This window comes from Callionymus lyra, chromosome 4, assembly GCF_982586985.1.
Source record: "Callionymus lyra chromosome 4, fCalLyr1.hap1.1, whole genome shotgun sequence".
In the NCBI taxonomy this organism is placed as follows: domain Eukaryota; kingdom Metazoa; phylum Chordata; class Actinopteri; order Syngnathiformes; family Callionymidae; genus Callionymus; species Callionymus lyra.
Genome location: NC_141821.1, coordinates 3598480 through 3621133, shown reverse-complemented (window position 1 = coordinate 3621133; position 22654 = coordinate 3598480). Strand labels below are relative to the sequence as shown.

Genomic DNA, 22654 nt, shown 5'->3' with positions numbered 1-22654 from the left:
ATGTGGGAGTGTAAGCTCTTCTGGCAAGTCTCTCAATTTAATTTGCCAAGACACGAAGAGGTTCTCCAGGTTGTCTGCGTCTTGTGGGGATTTTGTGTTTCGGTGAACCGACCCCTCCCCAGCCTCGTACGTGGTGGTGGAAAATGAAGGACAGACACATGGATGAGTTTAAGAAAAATGCTCATTTAGTGAATTATGAAGAAGTCAGAGACAAACTTACGTGAACATGGGGGCTAGCAAGCAGAGAGATCTATAGCAGACGTCTTCGAATGCCAGAACGCAAAGATCTCACAAAATGGTGGATCTTTTATAGTAGAATATTCAGGTTAACGCCTCTAGTCATCAGTGCATGTAGGATTGGTCAGTAACTGTAAACACTTGATTCTAAGATGGCCGCCGTACGTGGCCGTCATGGAATATTTACCAAAGGTTGTTGTCTTCTATAGAGAATCTGTTCCCAGCGACTTGCTGGCCTGTTGTCTCTTTCAGTGTGAGTTCTCTAACAGGTTCTCACAGACTTGCTGGGAATCTGGGATTGTTTAATCTTTCTGTGTGTGTGAATGGCTTCATCTGACCTGGGCCTGTGAACCTGAGTTGTTGCAGTGAATGCAATGCAAGGCAATGATTATTTAATATGAATTAAATATGAACGATTATCAGTAAATCAAGTGAATATTTGAAATGTGTGTTAAATCAAGATGATTGATTACAGTAAAGTTGTCATTTCCTTACAGTCTGTTGGCAAGTTCCGACCGCAGCAGGACGCTAGGCTGGTCACAATGTCCAAAAGGCAGCAGAACCAAAGCCTGCATCTGCAGCCATGCATCTCACAGAGTCTCTCAAGCATACCTCGCCTGCTGCTCATGGTCACTCTCCATCTTCCATCTGTCATAAAGGTCACTCACCGGCTCCTCCTTCATGTTAGTGCAGGCTCCGCTTCCGTTCGGCTTCATTGAAAAGTTTCAGATTCAAATATCAGACTTGGTTATAGAGAGTCATTTTACTTTATTAGACCACTCACAGAGCTCGTTCATAACAGGCGGATCACGGTCAGAACCACAACAACGACACACCGGACCCGGAAAACACACACTCTCAACTCACTGGTCTCGCGAGACAATCTGTTACTCTGGCAACATTAACAAGAACATGTGAAACCATTACAATATATATTTACTTAAGAATTCATCTGTTTCTATTTTGGCCGGTCAGTAGTTGGTAGTTAGAGGTCAGTATGAAACAAAACATGTCACTGCAGGAGCATAAAGACTTTCTACATGAATCTGAAGAAACTGATTGAACACATCAAAGGTTCTTTACTGTCAACGTCTGTCACTAAACACATCACCTCTGCTTCTGATGTCATCCTGTCATCATCCTACTGCTTTAACCATTTGTCACAGAGGGTTCCTGCTCCTGTCAACATTTTAGTCTGTGATTCATAATTTAATTTCCTTTTAACTTGTTTTACTAATTAAAAGTTAATAATTTAGAACTATTCTTTAATGGAATTCTAATTTAAAAGGTTTCCGTCTCTCACAGTCGGAATAATCTTGACTGTGTTGAAGTACAAATTTCAGCCGCTAGATGGCAACAGTGTAAACTCAAGACTAACAACGACGTCAGAAGAAGAAAACCACGTGACTCAGTGGTAAACAAAGGATCTTCACTTTCCTCCATTTTCTTCCACCAGAACACACCGAAGCAGCTCCAAACGGAGGACAATCCCGCTGGAGATGGAGACCATAAATCCAGGTACACACTTATATTTCTATTCAAGGTGGAATAATGACATTGTTCATACGTTGTGTACGTCATTAATATGACGCAGTGTGGATCATGATATCATGACGTCAGACTTAATAATGTAAGAAGTGAAAATAGCATCTTAATCCGCTGTTCATCCTAAAACATACAACTGTGATTCTCTTCAGTGTTGGGAAAGTTCACTTTCTACGTGAACCAGTTCAACTTTTGGTTCACTAGTTTAAAATGAATCAGTTCATCGTTCATAAATTCCTCCAGCTCGATCTTCTTCAGCTTCTGGTCTCTCAACCGATCACTTGGTCATTTTCTTCTTTGATCTGCTCCTTCAGAGGTCACCACAGCGAATCAACCTCCTCCATCTAACCCTGTTCTCTGTATCCACCTCTCTCACTCCAACCAACTTCACGTTTCACTACCTCCATAAACCTCCTCTCTGGTCTTCCTCTAGACCTCCTGCCTGGCACTTCCAACCCCAGCATCCTTCTACCAATATACTTACTATCTCTTTACATGACAATCTCATTCTCTCTGAAAATATCTCCAAAACATCTCACGTGTTCTTCTGATTGACTCATTCCTGATCCATCTCTGTCACTCCCAAAGAGTATAAAAATGAATCTTTATGAGGATTTCAACAGTTGACAAATTGTATAACAATATTACGAGCTGCGTAATAACTGTAAAAAATAATCATGGACTTGTGTATTTCAAATGTATAACAAGTCCACTGATACAACACCAACAAGAGTTCATTCATAATTAATTGGTCAGTGACTCAGGTGTGTTTGTGTCGCTGCAGATGTTCAGCAGCTGCTGGTGATCAAAGAAGAAGTTGAGGAACAGAAGTGCAGCTTCAGTCTGATTAAGGAGGAACAAGAACATGAACTCATTAAAGAAGAAGAGGTGGAGAATATACAAGATGAAAAAAACTCCCAGTTCTTCCACACTCCTGTTGATGTGAAGAATGAATATGATGATGACACCAACAACCTGACTCCACAAATGAAGGCAGAAGATGATGGAGACAACTGTGGAGGACCAGAACCAGCCAGCTACTTGCATACACCTCTCCATCCTGACCACCAGAGGGGGCTGTCTTCTGAATCTGACACTGATGACAGTGAAGACTGGAGAGAAACCAGTAACACTCAGTCAGGTTCAAACTCTGTGGAGAATCCAAAAGTTCATGTCAGTGAGAAGAAAGATGATGATCACAAATCACTGATCTGCTCTAGATGTGGGAGGAAATGTTCTTCAAATTCTGGACTGAGTAATCACACTAAAATCTGCGGTCGAGAACCTTTTAGTTGTTCGATTTGTGGAAAATGTTTTGCACGTAAAAGGAATCTGAGGGATCACATGTTATTTTACACTTTAGAAAAATCGTTCACCTGTAAGTTGTGTGGTAAATCTTTCACTCGGGATGGCAGTCTGAGGACACACATGAGAGCTCACACGGGAGAAAAACCTTTTACCTGCTCTCAGTGTGGTAATTGTTATGAACGTGCAGATAGATTGAAAAAACACATGAGAACTCACACAGGAGAAAAACCTTTCATCTGCTCACAGTGTGGCAAATCTTTTACTGAGAGTGGGAATCTGAACAGACACATGATAATTCACACTCTAGAAAAGCCTTTCGCCTGTACGTTGTGTGGCAAATCATTTACTGATAGTGGGAATCTGAAGAAACACATGAGAACTCACACAGGAGAAAAACCTTTTGCCTGCTCGCAGTGTTGTAAATGTTTTACTCAGAGTGGACATCTGAAGCAACACATGGTAATTCACACAGGAGAAAAACCTTTCTCCTGCTCTCAGTGTGGTAAATCTTATACTGAAAGTGGGACTCTGAAGATACATATGAGAACTCACACAGGAGAAAAACCTTTCTCCTGCTCTCAGTGTGGTAAATCTTTTGCTCAGAGTGGGAATCTGAAGATACATATGAGAACTCACACCGGAGAAAAACCTTTCTCCTGCTCTCAGTGTGCTAAATCTTATACTAAAAGTAGGACTTTGAAGAAACATATCAGAACTCACACTGGAGAAAAATCTTTTTGTCTGATCACAGTGTAATTGTAATGCATGTGCAGATAATTTGAGAAGACACATGAGAACTCGCGCTGGAGTAAAACATATTCCTGTATGTGAACTATTCTGCAGTGTATTACACAGTCATCCCTGACCTCCTCTGCGACCTCCTCTGCTGCAGTCTGAGAGGCCAGACTGCATCATATAATCTGTCCTGCTAAGAAGGTGATTGGCTGCCCTCTTCCATCTCTGCAGGAACTGTATGTCCAGGACATGGTGGCATGCAGCAGGATCATAGCTGACCCTCTCACCTGGGTCGAGAACGATACAGACCAGAACATCACAGTTCAAGAATTCTTTCTACCCGTCTGCTGTCTGGATCATCAATATTGTTTAAAACTGAATGTATTTTCTTTTCTGCTGCCTGTGACCTTATGTAGTCTGTACTTTTATCACAAAATGTCTCATAATGTCTCTTTTGTTTTCTAATCTTATTTTACCTGCTTCAAATAAAATTTGGTTAGAATTCTTCTTCACCAGATTTATAATTCAAACTATTTCTGTCTGTCGACACTTTGAATATCTGTGTTTAAGTACACATTTCAGCCGGTAGCTGGCAACAAAGTATCTTCACTCTCCTCCATTTTCTTCCACCAGAACACACCGAAGCAGCTCCAAACGGAGGAGAATCCTGCTGGAGATGGAGACCATAAATCCAGGTACACACTTATATTTCTATTCAAGGTGGAATAATGACATTGTTCATACGTTGTGTACGTCATTAATATGACTCAGTGTGGATCATGATATCATGGCGTCAGACTTACAAATGTAAGAAGTGAAAATGGCATCTTAGTTCACTGTTCAGCCAAAAACTACTATGGGGCATTTTTCTTCAGTTTTGGGGAAGTGTGGTCAATCAGTAAGATAGTCCGAGATCAGGTACGAGTCCACATGCATATTTGTCAGTTTGTCCTGCCTCACAGTGGGCTGGATAGTGTTAAAGGTGCTAAAAAAAAGTCCAGGAACAGGATCCTCGCTGAGCCGCTTCCTTCATCCTGGTGGGAGTAGGTTCGATGCAGGAGGTGAAGGATGGCAAATTCTACCCCAACCGCGGGTCGGTAAGCAAACTGCAAGGGGTCTTGTACGTGCTGAACTTGTGGCCTGAAATGTTTGAGGACCAGCAGTGTCTTCATCAGCTGTGAAGTCAGTGCCACCGGTCTGTAATCGTTCAGCTCGCTCGGCCAGATATTTTTCTGGACTGGAACGATACAGGAAGTCTTCCATGGGGTTGGTACTTTCCACAGCCGTAGACTGAGGTTGAAGACATGCTGGAGCGGCTCAGCTAGTTCAGCAGCGCAGGTGAGCAGGCACCTTATCAGGACCAGCAGCCATCCCTGGACGAATCTTCCCAAGTACGTCGCGTACCTGGAGTACCTTATCCTGAAAGCCACCTTCTTCCTGTTAAGGATATGCTTGAACTCCTATGTCACCCACGGTTTATTATTAGTAACAGCAAACAGTCTTAGTAGGGGCGACAACATCTAAGCAGAAATATAAATAATCCGTTAGACAGTGTGTCTGACCCTCAATGTCTTCACCATGAGACTTTAGCCGCACATCCCAGTCTGTGGTGTCAAGGCAGTCTCTGATGGCGTCCTCCACAGCTGGTGTCCACTTTCTGATTGTCCTAGTGGTCACAGTCTGTCTCTGCACCAGAGGAGTGTACATTGACTGTAGGTGGACCAGGTTATGATCAGACCTTCCAAGTGGAGGAAGAGGTTTGGCTCTGCACGCATCTTTCAAGTTGGTGTAAATAAGGTTAATTGTCCTGTAATTTTCCTGTGGGACAATCTACCGCCTGGTGGGAAGTAGGCAGTGTAGAGTCCAGGTTGGCATGATTCAAATCTCCAGAGATGATGATAAAAGCGTCACAGGCTGACAGCCAACAGTTCTAAATCCCGACAACACAAGACCTTCATCACAGTAACGTGTCCCTGATTCTAACCTGACAAATTGGTCCTTGGAGTCGGATGCCAAAATCTGATCAACGGGAGAAAAGTGGACATCTTACTGAGAGACTGTGTACACAGCATTATAAAAAACCTCTGGAAGGCCAGAGACTGAACATGGAACTCTTGTCGACCAGAGTGACGGAATCAACGAAGCAATTTTTAAAACTAGTCTCAAAACCCACTTTTATTCCCTGGCTTTTAAAACTTCATTGAACTTGGTAGCGGTTCTTAGTGCCTTTGACTTGTATTATTTGCTTGTATTGTATTATCATGTTTTCGACTGTTCTTATTTTAGCTGATATTCTTATGTTCTTGTACAGCACTTATTATCAACTGCTGTTGTTTTAAAGTGCTCTATAAATAAAGTTGAGAAGAGACTTCAGATATGGTAAGATAAGTACACAAAAGTCCACACTGTGTAAATGGTCAGAGACCATAGGCCTTAAAATGTACTTATTTACAAGAGATATTCTTATTAAAAATACCAAACGGCGTATATTTGGGGATCATTGTTGAAGCAGCAGGACTGTGGAAACCTCACGGTGAAAACTGAAGCAGTCGTTTGAAGTAGACACGATCATTAAGAAGCGCAGGGCGCAGGACGTCACATCAAATTACTCTAAAGTAAGGTAAAGCTGGTCTATTAGTTTAAAGTAATTTACGAGTGATGGGCTGATGAGGTCTCATGAAACAGTTTGCAGGTAAAGCCACTGTCATGAAACAGTGTCTTCATTTTAAAAGACTAGATGTCACTCTCTGCTTTAAAACCTTTGGCTCTGATCTACTAAGTCAATGAAACTTGGCCTCATTTTCAAACTGTCATCTAGTGGCCTTTTAAAATGTAAGACACTGTTCATGACACAATGTCTGTTTCATGAGGCCTCATTGACCCATCTCTATAATTTACTACTCAAGGTTGACTAACATGCTTGACTACGTACGGTAATCTAAAGTAATTGATTACGCAGAATAAGAATAAAATCCTGGGAAAATCCTTACAAATAAAAACTAGAAGTAAAGTCACATTTAAGATGAAAAGCTTTTAAAAAAGACAAAATGGAAATTAAGAACTTTGGGAAATTGTCCGTAGGTATGAGTGTGTGTGTGAATGATTGTCTGTCTTTGTGTGCCCTGAGACAGACTGGCGTCCTGTCCAGTGTGTCCCCTGCCTCTCGCCCTATGACTCTGGGATAGGCTCCAGTCTCCCCGTGACCCCGACCCCGGGATAAAGCGGTAGAACATGAATGAATGAAAAAAAAATGGAAATTTAAAAATAGCACAAGTTGCTCCTCTAGAGGGAGATGTTTCATTCATGGGATGTAGAAACAAGTAACAATTATGTTGAAGAATGAATAGAAGAAAGGATATGAATTTACTGGAAGATGTGATTTGAAGAGTTCAGTAAACAGATACTGTGAAAAGAAGGAGAAAAATGAAGTCGGAAAACAAGGGCTCAAGAATGTTGAATTTTGCTGCAAAGAAGTAAATAAGAGAATAAAGAAAGAAGTGAAAAAAGAGAAAAAGAAAATGTTGTTCATGATGAGTCCCTGGCTGAGGATATTCATATAATTTGATCGGCCAACTTACTGCATCCAGTGACTGGTAATAAAAACAACATGAGATTAGTCGCTTTTAGAAAAGTGCAGTGGTCAGTACCTGACATGAATGGAGTGAGCATAAGTGGCCAATACAGGAAAGTGTTGTGAATGTTCTGTACGACAAGAACTAAGTCAGTAGATCATCAAACACAGATGTTTCTTGAAGGAGTCAGTAGATCATCAAACACAGATGTTTCTTGAAGGAGTCAGTAGATCATCAAACACAGATGTTTCTTGAAGGAGTCAGTAGATCATCAAACACAGAGATGTTTCTTGAAGGAGTCAGTAGATCATCAAACACAGATGTTTCTTGAAGGAGTCAGTAGATCATCAAACACAGATGTTTCTTGAAGGAGTCAGTAGATCATCAAACATAGAGATGTTTCTTGAAGGAGTCAGTAGATCATCAAACACAGAGATGTTTCTTGAAGGAGTCAGTAGATCATCAAACACAGAGATGTTTCTTGAAGGAGTCAGTAGATCATCAAACACAGAGATGTTTTTTGAAGGAGTCAGTAGATCATCAAACACAGATGTTTCTTGAAGGAGTCAGTAGATCATCAAACACAGATGTTTCTTGAAGGAGTCAGTAGATCATCAAACACAGAGATGTTTCTTGAAGGAGTCAGTAGATCATCAAACACAGAGATGTTTCTTGAAGGAGTCAGTAGATCATCAAACACAGAGATGTTTCTTGAAGGAGTCAGTAGATCATCAAACACAGATGTTTCTTGAAGGAGTCAGTAGATCATCAAACACAGAGATGTTTCTTGAAGGAGTCAGTAGATCATCAAACACAGATGTTTCTTGAAGGAGTCAGTAGATCATCAAACACAGAGATGTTTCTTGAAGGAGTCAGTAGATCATCAAACACAGATGTTTCTTGAAGGAGTCAGTAGATCATCAAACACAGATGTTTCTTGAAGGAGTCAGTAGATCATCAAACACAGAGATGTTTCTTGAAGGAGTCAGTAGATCATCAAACACAGAGATGTTTCTTGAAGGAGTCAGTAGATCATCAAACATAGAGATGTTTCTTGAAGGAGTCAGTAGATCATCAAACACAGAGATGTTTCTTGAAGGAGTCAGTAGATCATCAAACACAGATGTTTCTTGAAGGAGTCAGTAGATCATCAAACACAGAGATGTTTCTTGAAGGAGTCAGTAGATCATCAAACATAGAGATGTTTCTTGAAGGAGTCAGTAGATCATCAAACACAGAGATGTTTCTTGAAGGAGTCAGTAGATCATCAAACACAGATGTTTCTTGAAGGAGTCAGTAGATCATCAAACACAGATGTTTCTTGAAGGAGTCAGTAGATCATCAAACACAGATGTTTCTTGAAGGAGTCAGTAGATCATCAAACACAGATGTTTCTTGAAGGAGTCAGTAGATCATCAAACACAGATGTTTCTTGAAGGAGTCAGTAGATCATCAAACACAGATGTTTCTTGAAGGAGTCAGTAGATCATCAAACACAGATGTTTCTTGAAGGAGTCAGTAGATCATCAAACACAGATGTTTCTTGAAGGAGTCAGTAGATCATCAAACACAGATGTTTCTTGAAGGAGTCAGTAGATCATCAAACACAGAGATGTTTCTTGAAGGAGTCAGTAGATCATCAAACACAGATGTTTCTTGAAGGAGTCAGTAGATCATCAAACACAGATGTTTCTTGAAGGAGTCAGTAGATCATCAAACACAGAGATGTTTCTTGAAGGAGTCAGTAGATCATCAAACACAGAGATGTTTCTTGAAGGAGTCAGTAGATCATCAAACACAGAGATGTTTCTTGAAGGAGTCAGTAGATCATCAAACACAGATGTTTCTTGAAGGAGTCAGTAGATCATCAAACACAGAGATGTTTCTTGAAGGAGTCAGTAGATCATCAAACACAGATGTTTCTTGAAGGAGTCAGTAGATCATCAAACACAGATGTTTCTTGAAGGAGTCAGTAGATCATCAAACATAGAGATGTTTCTTGAAGGAGTCAGTAGATCATCAAACACAGAGATGTTTCTTGAAGGAGTCAGTAGATCATCAAACACAGATGTTTCTTGAAGGAGTCAGTAGATCATCAAACACAGATGTTTCTTGAAGGAGTCAGTAGATCATCAAACACAGATGTTTCTTGAAGGAGTCAGTAGATCATCAAACACAGATGTTTCTTGAAGGAGTCAGTAGATCATCAAACACAGATGTTTCTTGAAGGAGTCAGTAGATCATCAAACACAGATGTTTCTTGAAGGAGTCAGTAGATCATCAAACACAGATGTTTCTTGAAGGAGTCAGTAGATCATCAAACACAGATGTTTCTTGAAGGAGTCAGTAGATCATCAAACACAGATGTTTCTTGAAGGAGTCAGTAGATCATCAAACACAGATGTTTCTTGAAGGAGTCAGTAGATCATCAAACACACATGTTTCTTGAAGGAGTCAGTAGATCATCAAACACACATGTTTCTTGAAGGAGTCAGTAGATCATCAAACACAGATGTTTCTTGAAGGAGTCAGTAGATCATCAAACACAGAGATGGTTCCAAAGCTTAGGAGCAACAGTCTGGGAGGATTTCTCTCCTCTGGTCCAGAAGTTCAGGAACCATTATACTGTTGAAGATGAAAACGACATTTAACACATTAAAGTAAAACCTTTTCTATCAGGCTCTTTGTCGTTCTCCTAACATAGTGCTGTAGTAAATCCTAACTTTTCTCACACGAAACTTTTATTAAACATCACATTTTTATGGTGTCAGTACAGGATAATAAATCAAACAAGGTAACGGAAAAAATAAGCAATTGAAAAAACAAGCTCCCATTTTTCCTTATTTTAAACCAGCCTTGGATGTTTCTATCAACAGTCTAAATACTCCCGACTGTGTTGAAGTAAACATTTCAGCCGCTAGTTGGCAACAGTTCGAACTCAAGTCTAACAACGACGTCAGAAGAAGAAACCCACGTGACTCAGTGGTAAACAAAGGATCTTCACTCTCCTCCATTTTCTTCCACCAGAACACACCGAAGCAGCTCCAAACGGAGGACAATCCTGCTGGAGATGGAGACCATAAATCCAGGTACACACTTATATTTCTATTCAAGGTGGAATAATGACGTTGTTCATACGTTGTGTACGTCATTAATATGACGCAGTGTGGATCATGATATCATGGCGGAAGAGGTCGTGGAAAAAGGTGTGTGAAATAATACATTAAAAGTTAAAATAAACTAACAACTGGTAAAATTACTAATTACTTGATCCTTGTAGTAAAGTAGAAGTAGTAAAGTGTTGTATATGAATGAAGTATATTAGTATCAGTGGAAAGTTACTTGGTGATGCAACATTTATTACATATTATCGTTATAAAGTAATTTTACATGTAATCTTACATTACATTATTACTGTCTTTAAGTTGTAATGTGTTAAAGTACTTTTATATAACTTTTACTTTCCCGAGCATTGTTTTATTGTTTCAATACAACAATATAATATATTATGTATAATATATAATATAATGGCTGCATTTATGAATCACGACACAATGTGACAGAGATACTGTAACTTTATAACATATAACACGTGAAATCAATAGAGTTACAGTCTATTATTGTTTATTACAACCTTATTCTGACTTGAATGACAGGAGAGGTGTGGATGTGGATAACGGAGGACGAGGAAGATAAATGACTTGATAAGATTTGTGATTCACGATTCACTTCTATGGTCCAGATACCTGATGCCGTTTTGAGAACAAAAAGAAAATGCAGTTCAATTGTAAACTTTGTCACCTGCAAAAAAACAGAGGTGGTCTGTGCAATAAAAAGTTGTAACAACACACAACAAACTAAGTGAGGTGTTGATCTTATGAAGTAACCACAAAAATAATTCCAGAACCAAAACTTTTACGCTTTTCTAGGATAAAGATGTAACGATATGAACATTTTTTTTAACATTGTTATTATGAGCAAAATCATGAATTCATTAATTGTTTATTATAATCATGGTGATGTAAGAATATACTCAAGATGTTCAAAAAGTACTTAAACACGCTGAAATAATTATTTATTTGTTGAAACAAAAAGTCAAATACAAGCCAACTCACAGTCTTCCTTGCTTTAAACTACATTTGGTTTTATAAATAAATAAACTAATATCTCATGCGCACGTCAAATACCACCTGTCTCATTTACACGAGGAGAAGGTCAATATTATGTAAGTAAGTAAGTAAGTAACTCTTATTTGTATAGAGCTTTTCCAGACCAGGGTCACAAAGCGCTTAAACAATCAAAACAATATTCAATAAAGTATATACTTAAACAATTAAAACTGATAACACAACAGGAGTTCCAGAAGCGTCTTTTCATCATTCACAGTATTTTAAGTAAGGAATGACTCATGAAGGGATTCTTCTTCCAAGTTCAAGTTCTTCATCATGACCATGTTTTAAACTTATTACTTTATAAAGTTGCTCTGAAATCTGAACGAACAAGAGGTTACGAGAGTCCATTATGACGTAATAATGGCTTCACTCCTCCTCCAGCTGTAATCACACCCCGCTTTGTTTATACAATGAATCTCTTGGAGATGGAGACCATTGATGACACACAGTGACAAACCTCCATGATTGACCAATCACAGCAGAGTGGGTGTGGTTATGATCAACAAGATTTAATCTCCAGAATTGCAAAGTGTTTTCAGTGGGCGGGGCTTAAGATCATTTTCTAATAAAAAAATGTTTAAATGAAAAGAGAGTTTTGTACAAACACACACTGATGATACAATAGAGTCACACGTCACAACAACAACAACACACACTGATGATACAATAGAGTCACACGTCACAACAACAACAACACACACTGATGATACAATAGAGTCACACATCACAACAACACACACACACTGATGATACAATAGAGTCACACATCACAACAACACACACACTGATGATACAATAGAGTCACACATCACAACAACACACACTGATGATACAATAGAGTCACACATCACAACAACAACACACACTGATGATACAATAGAGTCACACATCACAACAACACACACACACTGATGATACAATAGAGTCACACATCACAACAACACACACACACTGATGATACAATAGAGTCACACATCACAACAACACACTTAAATCAACACATTAGTTGCACTTAAAAATGCATCTCGGGTGCATCTCTTGAAGGTTGTTCTGGTCATTACGAACTGGAAGAACACAAACATTCGACAGTATGTCCTCAAGTTGACCTGGGTATTCTCCCGGAAGACGTAAAAGAGTTTTTTTAGCAGTGAGAAACGATATAGCATACCAGAATTATGACATGATAACTGTAAGTATTCATTACTGACGTTCAAGTATATAACACGTCCACTGATACAACACCAACAACCTTTTATTAGTAGTTTGATTGGTCAGTGACTCAGGTGTGTTTGTGTCGCTGCAGATGTTCAGCAGGTGCTGGTGATCAAAGAAGAAGTTGAGGAACAGGAGTGCTGCTATAGTCTGATAATACCAGACGAAGACCATAATCCCTCCCAGTTCTTCCACACTCCTGTTGATGTGAAGAATGAATATGATGATGACACCAACAACTTGACTCCACAAATGAAGGCAGAAGATGATGGAGACAACTGTGGAGGACCAGAACCAGCCAGCTACTTGCATACACCTCTCCATCCTGACCACCAGAGGGGGCTGTCTTCTGAATCTGACACTGATGACAGTGAAGACTGGAGAGAAACCAGTAACACTCAGTCAGGTTCAAACTCTGTGGAGAATCCAAAAGTTCATGTCAGTGAGAAGAAAGATGATGATCACAAATCACTGATCTGCTCTGGATGTGGGAAGAAATGTTCTTCAAAATCTGGACTGAGTAAACACACTAAAGTCTGCGGTCTAGGACCTTTAAGCTGTTCGATTTGTGGAAAATGTTTTGTAAAGAGGAAGACTCTACAGGACCACATTAGAACTCACAGAGAAGAAAAACATTTCATCTGCCCTCAGTGTGGTAAATCCTTTCCTCGGAGTGGGCATCTGAGGACGCACATGAGAACTCACACAGGAGAAAAACCTTTTATCTGCTCATACTGTGATAAGCGTTTTACTAACAGTTGTAATCTGAAGACCCATATGAGAATTCACACTGGAGAAACACCTTTCATCTGCTCACAGTGCGGTAATTGTTTTGCACATGGATGGAATCTGAAGGTACACATGCAGATTCACACAGGAGAAAAACAATCTTTTACCTGCTCCCAGTGTGGCAAGTCTTTTACTCAGAGTTGTAATCTGAAGAGACACATGCTGTTTCACACAGGTGAAAAACCTTTCATCTGTCCTCAGTGTGGTAAATCCTTTACTCAGAGTGGGCATCTGAAGGACCACATGAGAACTCACACTGGAGAAAAACCTTTTATATGCTCTCAGTGTGGTAAATCCTTTACTCAAAGTGGAAATCTGAAGACCCACATGGGAACTCACACTGGAGAAAACCTTACAGCTACTGTCAGTGTGGTAAACATTTTTCACAAAGAGGAATCATGACACTCATGAGGATGCACCAACCTTTCATCTGCTCTCGGTATGGATATCCTTTTACACAGACAATCTGGAGGAATATTAGAAAAACCTTTTAGATGCACTCAGTGCAGGACAATGATTGGGTACACAACAATAATCTTGGTAAAACCTTTACTGTGATTGGGGACCTTGAGGCAGACATGATGAATAAATCCATTAATATTTCCAGAGTGTAAGTCAACTATCATTAGGAGCATCCATTCATCCTTCACAGACCCAGGATACTAAATCTTCTCCATGTTGGACTGAATGTTAACAAGATCGTTATCTTACAATTGGACCACCTCGCATAGTGTAGACCCTAAGAAGAATTCTTTAATAACATGAGAATTGGTTAAGCCCTCTCATAAATCTGGTTAGCTTGTGTGTGGTGCCTGGTTTGATACTCAGCATATGACTGAACACAGCCCCCAGATTCTGATTTATTTCTTTTTTTCCATTGTTTCAGTTTATTTTGTGGTTGCTTTTATTTGGATTGTACACGTGCACAACAGCTGATATTCACAATAGTTTATGCAGTTACCAGGAGTAAAGGTCACACATTGGACATCTAGGGGTCTGTTAGGCAAGAGAGCGAAGTCGATAAAAAGACAGACGGCCTACATTAAGCAGAGTTTAAAGTTTCTGGGTAAAATGTCTAAAATGGATAAAAGTAGTGTCAGAGATGTATATTGAAGTGGTAATAACTCACAACCTAAGTGTTGTGCATACATTTAATTAAATGAGATAAGAGTGAGTCGACTCATCGGGTTGGAATGAACGGAGTGGTTACACCTGGAGTTGATGACCAACAGCTTTCAAAACTGTGATAAAGAGTCACCTAACAGTTCTTTGCTTTAGAGAGAAGTCATATATTGAGACTAGAACATTGGTGTAAGTTTGTTATTTTTCTCTCCTTGTGAATAAAAACCTTTTTGACTTTGAACCATATCTGATTGTTTTGTGGAAGGAGAAAAGAAAAAATGCACAATGGGTGGACACTCTTGTCATTTGCCATTTGTATTTTTGAATAACAGAATCGTTTAGAGTAAAGAAACTAGTAATGGTAACCTTTTTTTCTTCTTTTACTTAACGTTAATCCTTCAGAGATAGGCTCAATTTTTAAACTCCTGCTGTCATATTATGATGTCTGATACTGACCTCTAGCGGCAAAAAAATAGAAACAAAATAAATCTCAAAATCTATCACAGATCATGTTTTACTCTCCACGTATGGACTCTTAGATCACGAGGATGATGGATGAGCAGCATGTGTCTCACCTCTCAGAGCATGTCTTAAGTACCTCCTACTCTGAGGAATCTAGACTAGGATTAATGGAAATGTTAAAATCTCCATCACAAATTAATATTCAATTGAATTAAATTCAACATGCTTGCGATACACTGAACCCCCCCCTAAAAATCACTCTTGTGATTAAAATTAAATCAACTTAATTTTCAGTCACTTCAAGAATGTATTTAACTATAGTCAGCTTTCTTACCTCAATGGCACAATTCTAATTTACTCTGTAACAATGTGAGGCATGTGTGCACTGTTCCCTTAAGAAATATCAATAGAGCAAAACAAATAAATACAGTATTAAAGTACATATTGCAGTATATTTAGACAAAGCACTCGCATCAATTCAATTGATTTAAATGAATTATACAAAATGTATTAATTAAAATTATTGTAAATATTTTAATTTATAATAAAACTGGACATTTCTAGCGCACAGTAAGAACAATTTGCAAATATATGACCTGTAACACATATTACTTTACAGTAGTGATGTGTCCGACTGTCTCGAGTAATTCAGGAAGATTCTCATGAGGCGTGTGACGTAGTAGGTGACGTAGTGATGACGTTCGATGCCTCGCGAACTGACCGGTTCGGGAATCGCTCGGTAATGTTTTTTCCAAAGATTGTGAAATTATATATATATATATATATATATATATATATAAAGAAACATACTGTTGAAAAACTGCTTTTTTTGGAATACAAATTAACAAGTAATTCAGAAACAAGTTAGTCAAGCACATTTTTTTATTGTCAGAATTATTTGCGCACAAATATGCAATGCTCCCATTGTCCGCATGATGGCATGGTCGTGCAAATGAAGCCTCATGAGGCTTCGCTCCAAAGATGAATGACTCTGCTGGGAGCTTCAGTGGTTCACGAGGCTTCATCTCGCCATCACTACTTTACAGTCTTCCAGACTGATCTTCTGGACTAATTACAGTAAATATAAATGGCTGTAATTCCATCTTACAAAGGATGAAAAGCAAATATTCTCTTACAGACTGAATGTGAAGATAAAACTTCAAGGTGCTCAAATAGAAGTATTTTTTCCAAACAACAATGTCCATTAAACTCTTGTGTACTTGAAGAAATAGTATTGATGCGACTTGTATTAGAAATTGAACTTGTAAATGTGAACATCTTTCAATAACCTTTATTAACTTGCGAACAATGTTCACATTAGATACTGTAAATTAAATTACTTAAGTTTAATCGCACTGCATGATAAAACCATTATTATATGATTTATCTCAAATTACGTTGTTACATTGTTTCCCCCCATCTTTTTGTGTAAAACTTAAGCATGGACATCCCGAGTGTCCACTTATTGTTTGTTGTTGTTTTCCTTCCTCATTATGGAGGCAAAGTGACAGGTTAGAAATCCGACTGTAAACACAAACGAATACCAGAGATGGTTCAAAGTCAAACAAGTTTTATTTGCAATGAGAGAATAGTAACAAAAGCACAATGTGCTCGTCTCAATGTCTTACTTATCTCCGAAGAAACAAACTTGTGGATCACTTTATATTCTAACATAGTTCTGTAAGCCGTTTATATCTACACCAGGTGTAACCATTCAGTTCGTTCCTCCCCGACTGTGGTTTGTGTTTATCTGGAGGCACTTTCTATACTTCTGTCTCTAGAAATAATCTCTTAACAGGTAAATACGATAATTTTTACTGTGTATGTTCATGTTTGTATCCAACATTTCTGTGTAAAACATTGCCCATACGGATAGCATTTCAGTGTCATGATTCCTCTTTGAGAAAATGATTTGCCACACTGACAGCAGCAGTCAAGTTGTCTCCTGTGTGAGTTCGCATGTGGGTCTTTAGATTCCCACTCTGAGTAAAAGATTTACCACACTGCAAGCATACGAAAGGTTTCTCCCCTGTGTGTGTTCTCATGTGGTCCTTAAGATTCACTCTCTGAGTAAAAGACTTACCACACTGAGAGCAGCTAAAAGGCTTTTCTCCTGTGTGAATTTTCATGTGTTCCTTCAGATGCCAACTACCAGAAAAAGATTTACCACACTGAGAGCAGGTAAAAGGTTGTTTTTCTCCTGTGTGAATCTGCATGTGCGTCTTGAGGGCCTGTGCATTTGCACAACAGTCACCACACTCTGAGCATATGAAAGGTGTTTCTCCTGTGTGAGTTTTCATGTGTGTCTTAAGACTACCACCCTGAGTAAAAGATTTACCACACTGAGAGCAGGTATACGGTTTTTCTCCTGTGTGAATTCTAACATGCTCTTTCAGATTACAACTCTGAGTAAATGATTTACCACACTGCACGCATACGAAAGGTTTTTCTCCAGTGTGAGTCCTCATGTGGTCCTTTAGATGCCCACTCTGAGTAAAAGAATTACCACAATGAGAGCAGGTATACGGTTTTTCTCCAGTATGAATTCGCATGTGTTTTCTCAGACTCGGTTTTCGTGCAAAGGATTTACCACACTGTGAGCAGGTGAAAGGTTGTTCTACTGTGTGAGTTATCATGTGATCCTTCAGACTCTCCTTCTTTAAAAAACTTTTTCCACAAAACGAACAACTAAAAGGTCCAAGGGAGCAGACTTTTTTGTGTTTAGTGAGTCCGGATTGGGAAGAACATTTCTTCCCACATCCAGAGCAGATCAGTGATTTGTGATCTTCATCTTTCTTCTCACTGACATGAACTTTTGGATTCTCCACAGAGTTTGAACCTGACTGAGTGTTACTGGTTTCTCTCCAGTCTTCACTGTCATCAGTGTCAGATTCAGAACACAGCCCCCCCTGGTGGCCAGGATGGAGAGGTGTATGCAAGGAGCTGGCTGGTTCTGGTCCTCCACAGTTGTCTCCATCACCTTCTGCCTTCATTTGTGGAGTCAGGTTGTTGGTGTCGTCATCATATTCATTCTTCACATCAACAGGAGTGTGGAAGAACTGGGAGGGATTATGGTCTTCGTCTGGTATTATCAGACTATAGCAGCACTCGTGTTCCTCAACTTCTTCTTTGATCACCAGCACCTGCTGAACATCTGCAGGGACACAAACACACCTGAGTCACTGACCAATCAAACTATTTATGAATTCTTGTTGGTGTTGTATCATTGGACTTGTTATATATTTTTAATTAATTAATTTTTACAGCCACCACACATGTCGTATTTCATGTTATATAATCGGTCACAGTTGAATAACCTCTTTTGGTGCTTCTGAGAAAATACCCATGCTAGCTTTGGGGAAGACCTAGTATACATTGGAAAGAATGCCCCGGACTTGAACACCTTTCAAGAGATGCATCATTAAAAGGTGATTGATCCTGTAATGCATTATATGTTGTTTTAACCCAGTAGTTTAAGGCCAAATTGTTATATTGACTCAGTACAACTCTCAATAAAATGTACTCATTTTTCTTTTGGTGTATTTAAACACAAATTTGACATGCAAATGCATCAATGGAGTGAAAAAGCTCTGCGAATATTAACTTCCTCCTACAGCTAGACTAGGTTGTTGATGAGAGCAGAAGCTGAGCAGCACGGAACCTTCAGAAACTTTTACTGCCAGTGTTGTACAGAATAAACTAAAACAATAAGGTGACACACAAAATAAGCAATAGAAAATCAAAACTAAGCACCAAGGTCCAACCAACTACCGGCTTCAGTAGGTGCAGACACCCTCCATGTGTTTCAGAGTCATTTTAAAACTTAACTTTTCGATAAAAGCCCATAGTTAGGACTGACTCAGGCTCTGAATCAGCCCTTTTTGCTTGAGCTGCTATAGGCTGATTGTTTGAGGGGTTTCAGACACAGAGCTTTCTCTCCGTAAAGCCAACATTTTCTGCCTTATATTCATCACCTGTGCAGGTTAAACCCACACTTTTCATTCTCTCCCGGACCCCAGGGCTCCACCTCCAGAGCTGCTGCTGATCCAGGACCTCCACCGAGTCATTAGATCCAGATTTCTCTCCAGCAACTCCATGGACTCTTCTATACTCTCCTCTTTTCCCTCACTGTATCCTCCCTCACTCCTCTCCTTATCCATCTGTCTACCCCCCCCCATCCTTCCTCCCAGCCGGTCACAGCAGGAGGCCGTCAACACTTTTCTCCAACCTAGTCTTACCTTAACCTGTGGAGTGTCTTGATGGGCACACTTTCATTATCTTCCTCATGTTGGAGAATTGAATGCAAAGCAAATCAAAGTTAAGTCAACGGTGTGTTGATTCATCTACCTCTTGAAATACTACTTGTGAGCGTGGTATCAGGTGTTTTGAAACAATACATCAAGCCAGTGACCGAAAAGAAACATTGATGAGTAAATAAAATTGTTTCAGTAGTGTTGTTAAGCTACTAACATTTTGGTATTGATACTTTAATTTTAATAAAAAGGCATATTATATATTTAATAGAAAATTATAGAACATTTACCACAAAGTAAGCAAGTATTTTTTTATTTGTAAAGCGCCTTCCACAAGATTTTCTAATGCACATAATTTGGAAAAAAATAATTCAAAACACTAAAGTCGTGTTGCCCTTAAAAACTTGTTAAGGGTGAATAAATAGAAAGTATTATAGTATATATCAGCTCTTTTTTCTTCCAGGGCTACCTCTGTTAAGATCGAAGGGTTTACTCTTGCTTCTCGCACCGTTTTATTTTTCATGAGTATTGAATTGAATTGCTGGGATCTATTTTTCCTTTCTCCACTATAGTCTTACTTCAACTGTAAAGTGTCTTGCGATAACTTTGTTATGATAAGACACTTTTTAAATAAAATTGAATTGAGTAAATAACCCGCCGTTCACTGAAGTGTGAAGGTCAGGGTTCTTGTGCTTTAGGTGTTGCATGTTTTAAAACAGCGTTTACACAGTGAAACCAGGGCAGTTTCAGAAAATGACAAGAGTGACTTGGGTACCAAGATTTGATGGGGGAGTCATTTTAAGGTGATTTAGATGAATTTGACCGAAGTCAGTCACCTCTATGGCAGCTATAGCATCAACCATCCGACAGAACAAATTATTTACTTCTCTAAAAGTCTACATTGAATCGATGTTCATCTCATAATTTGGGGATAATAGTCTGTAACCGTTGGAAGAGATCCAAGACAGTCATTAATCACAACTTAGGATAATCATTGATTTATTTATGGCAACATAAACCTGTGATCTTTGTCAACGACAAAACATCATTATTACATTTCAATAACCAATTTCTCTCATATTATACATTCAAATGTTATAAAATTGTACTTTTGTTATACATGATCTACCAACGGCCGTATGATGTTGGTGTCATTGTGTTAAATTGTGATGACTGCGCCATGATAAATACAAAAAGGATATTTTATTATCACGAAGTAAATAAATACGAGTATTAAATGGGTAAATGCAAGCGCGAGAAAGGTCAAATCGTGACACTTGGTGATCCTGCTCTTCTGTTTCCCATCCATTTGTTCTCGCTAAACACCGTCTCGCTCCTCGTCCACTCAGCTGTAGTTACAATGCAGTGATGTCAGGAGGCGAGGTCGCCAAGCTGTTGCGGTCCGATCCAAATGCTGGCTCGGTACCCGGGTACTGGATTACCTTGTTTACTAAACAACTCCAGTATTGAGTTTGAAGAAGTTTAAGGACACTTTTATCTGCACTGTCGATATACTGGTTTTCCATTAGACCATTCCTTCTGAAGCCTCTCGTCCTCTCTTGTCCACATCCACACCTCTCCTGTCATTCAAGTCAGAATGAAGGTTGGAATAAACACTAATAGACTGTAGCTCTATTGATTAACGTGTTATATGTTATAAAGTTACAGTATCTCTGTCACATTGTGTCGTGATTCATAAATGCAGCCATTATATTATATATTATACATAAAATATTATATTGTTGTATTGAAACAAAACAATGTTGGTGAAAGTTATTTAACATTACAATTTAAGGACAGTAATGTTGTTATGTAACCAATTACTTTCTCGCCTGGACTATTGCTACAGTTTGTTTTCATGTCTAAACAAGAAGGATCTTCTCGCCTGCAGTTCATACAAAACTCTGCAGCCAGAATTCTGAGCCGCTCTAGTAGAAGAACTCACATTTCTCCGATCCTTCAAACTCTTCACTGGCTTCCAGTTTCTTTCAGGATCATTTTAAAATTCTGGTTCTTACTTTCAGATCTATTCATGGTCAGACCTTCCATCAGTGATCTGATCCAGACTTACACCCCAGCTCGGGCTCTGAGGTCTGTGGATCAGAATCTACTTATGGTTCCACGCACACGGTTCAGGACCAGAGGAGAGAAATCTTTTCAGGCTGTTGCTCCTAAGCTTTGGAACGATCTTCTCTCTCTTTGCGCTTGATGATCTACTGACTCCTTTAAGAAACATCTTAAGACGTTTTTATTAGTTCAGGCTTTTCTTGATTTTCTGGAACTCCTGTTGTGTTATCAGTTTTATCTTGATCTTTAAAATATATACTTTATTGAATATTGTTTTGATTGTTTAAGCGCTTTGTGACCCTGGTCTGGAAAAGCGCTATACAAATAAAAATTACTTACTTACTTATTAATAAGTAATAAATATTGCATCACCATTTTAAAGTAACTTTCCACTGATACGAATATACTTCGGTCATATGATACTTTAATACTTATACTATACTACAAGGATGCAGAGGTACTTTTACCAGCTTTTAAATTTATTTTTAAACTTTTAACGTAGTATTATTTTCCACACCTTTTTCCACGACCTCTTACGCCATGACATCATGATCCACACTGCGTCATATTAATGACGTACACAACGTATGAACAATGTCATTATTCCACCTTGAATAGAAATATAAGTGTGTACCTGGATTTATGGTCTCCATCTCCAGCAGGATTCTCCTCCGTTTGGAGCTGCTTCGGTGTGTTCTGGTGGAAGAAAATGGAGGAGAGTGAAGATCCTTTGTTAACGACTACGTCACGTGAGGAAGTTTTCTTCTTCTCACGTCGTTGTTGGTTTTTAGTTCGCACTGTTGCCAACTAGCGGCTGAAATATGTACTACAACACAGTCAAGAGTATTCAGACTGTTGACAGACAGAAACATTTTTGGTTTAGAAATACATTCAGAATTAGTTAAAGATAAACGTTTTTGAGTTAAGTTGTAATATAATAAAGTCAATTGAAATTATAATAAAAGGTTCACAGGAACTTTCTTATTTGATCTGATAGTGACCTCTAGGGGGCCAAAAAAAAACAGATACGGAATACAATCTCAAGATCCAAATCTATCATGGATCATTTCTTTCTCTTCACTAATGGTTTGAGATCTCATGTCCCAACAGGGATAGAAAGCAAGTTAACGCCTGTGATGACGTGTGTCGCTTCTGCGAGGGCTTCCTGTGACGTATGCGG

General features: G+C 39.0%; 3 protein-coding genes across 3 annotated transcripts; 2 read left to right on the top strand and 1 right to left on the bottom strand.

Moving 5' to 3' along the window:
- The first annotated feature begins 2700 nt into the window (after nt 1-2700).
- LOC148080584 (uncharacterized) lies at nt 2701-4436 on the top strand. The gene has a single exon (XM_087788514.1). The coding sequence runs from the start codon at nt 2770-2772 to the stop codon at nt 3844-3846; it is 1077 nt and encodes a 358-aa protein (XP_087644640.1). The 5' UTR covers nt 2701-2769; the 3' UTR covers nt 3847-4436.
- Nucleotides 4437-10401: 5965 nt separating this feature from the next.
- On the top strand, nt 10402-14846 carry LOC148080583 (uncharacterized). Its single transcript, XM_087788507.1, has 2 exons — nt 10402-10486; nt 12873-14846. The coding sequence occupies exons 1-2, from the start codon at nt 10468-10470 to the stop codon at nt 13970-13972; spliced, it is 1119 nt and encodes a 372-aa protein (XP_087644633.1). The 5' UTR covers nt 10402-10467; the 3' UTR covers nt 13973-14846.
- A 1861-nt stretch (nt 14847-16707) lies between these two features.
- On the bottom strand, nt 16708-22311 carry LOC148080582 (uncharacterized). Its single transcript, XM_087788495.1, has 2 exons — nt 22109-22311; nt 16708-18308 (listed from the first exon to the last, which is right to left on the bottom strand). The coding sequence occupies exons 1-2, from the start codon at nt 22125-22127 to the stop codon at nt 17041-17043; spliced, it is 1287 nt and encodes a 428-aa protein (XP_087644621.1). The 5' UTR covers nt 22128-22311; the 3' UTR covers nt 16708-17040.
- Between the last annotated feature and the right edge of the window lie 343 nt (nt 22312-22654).

Bases quoted from the DNA above. Each gene is read 5' to 3' on its own strand.
- LOC148080584 (XM_087788514.1), top strand. From the start codon at position 2,770: ATGAAGGCAGAAGATGATGGAGACAACTGTGGAGGACCAGAACCAGCC.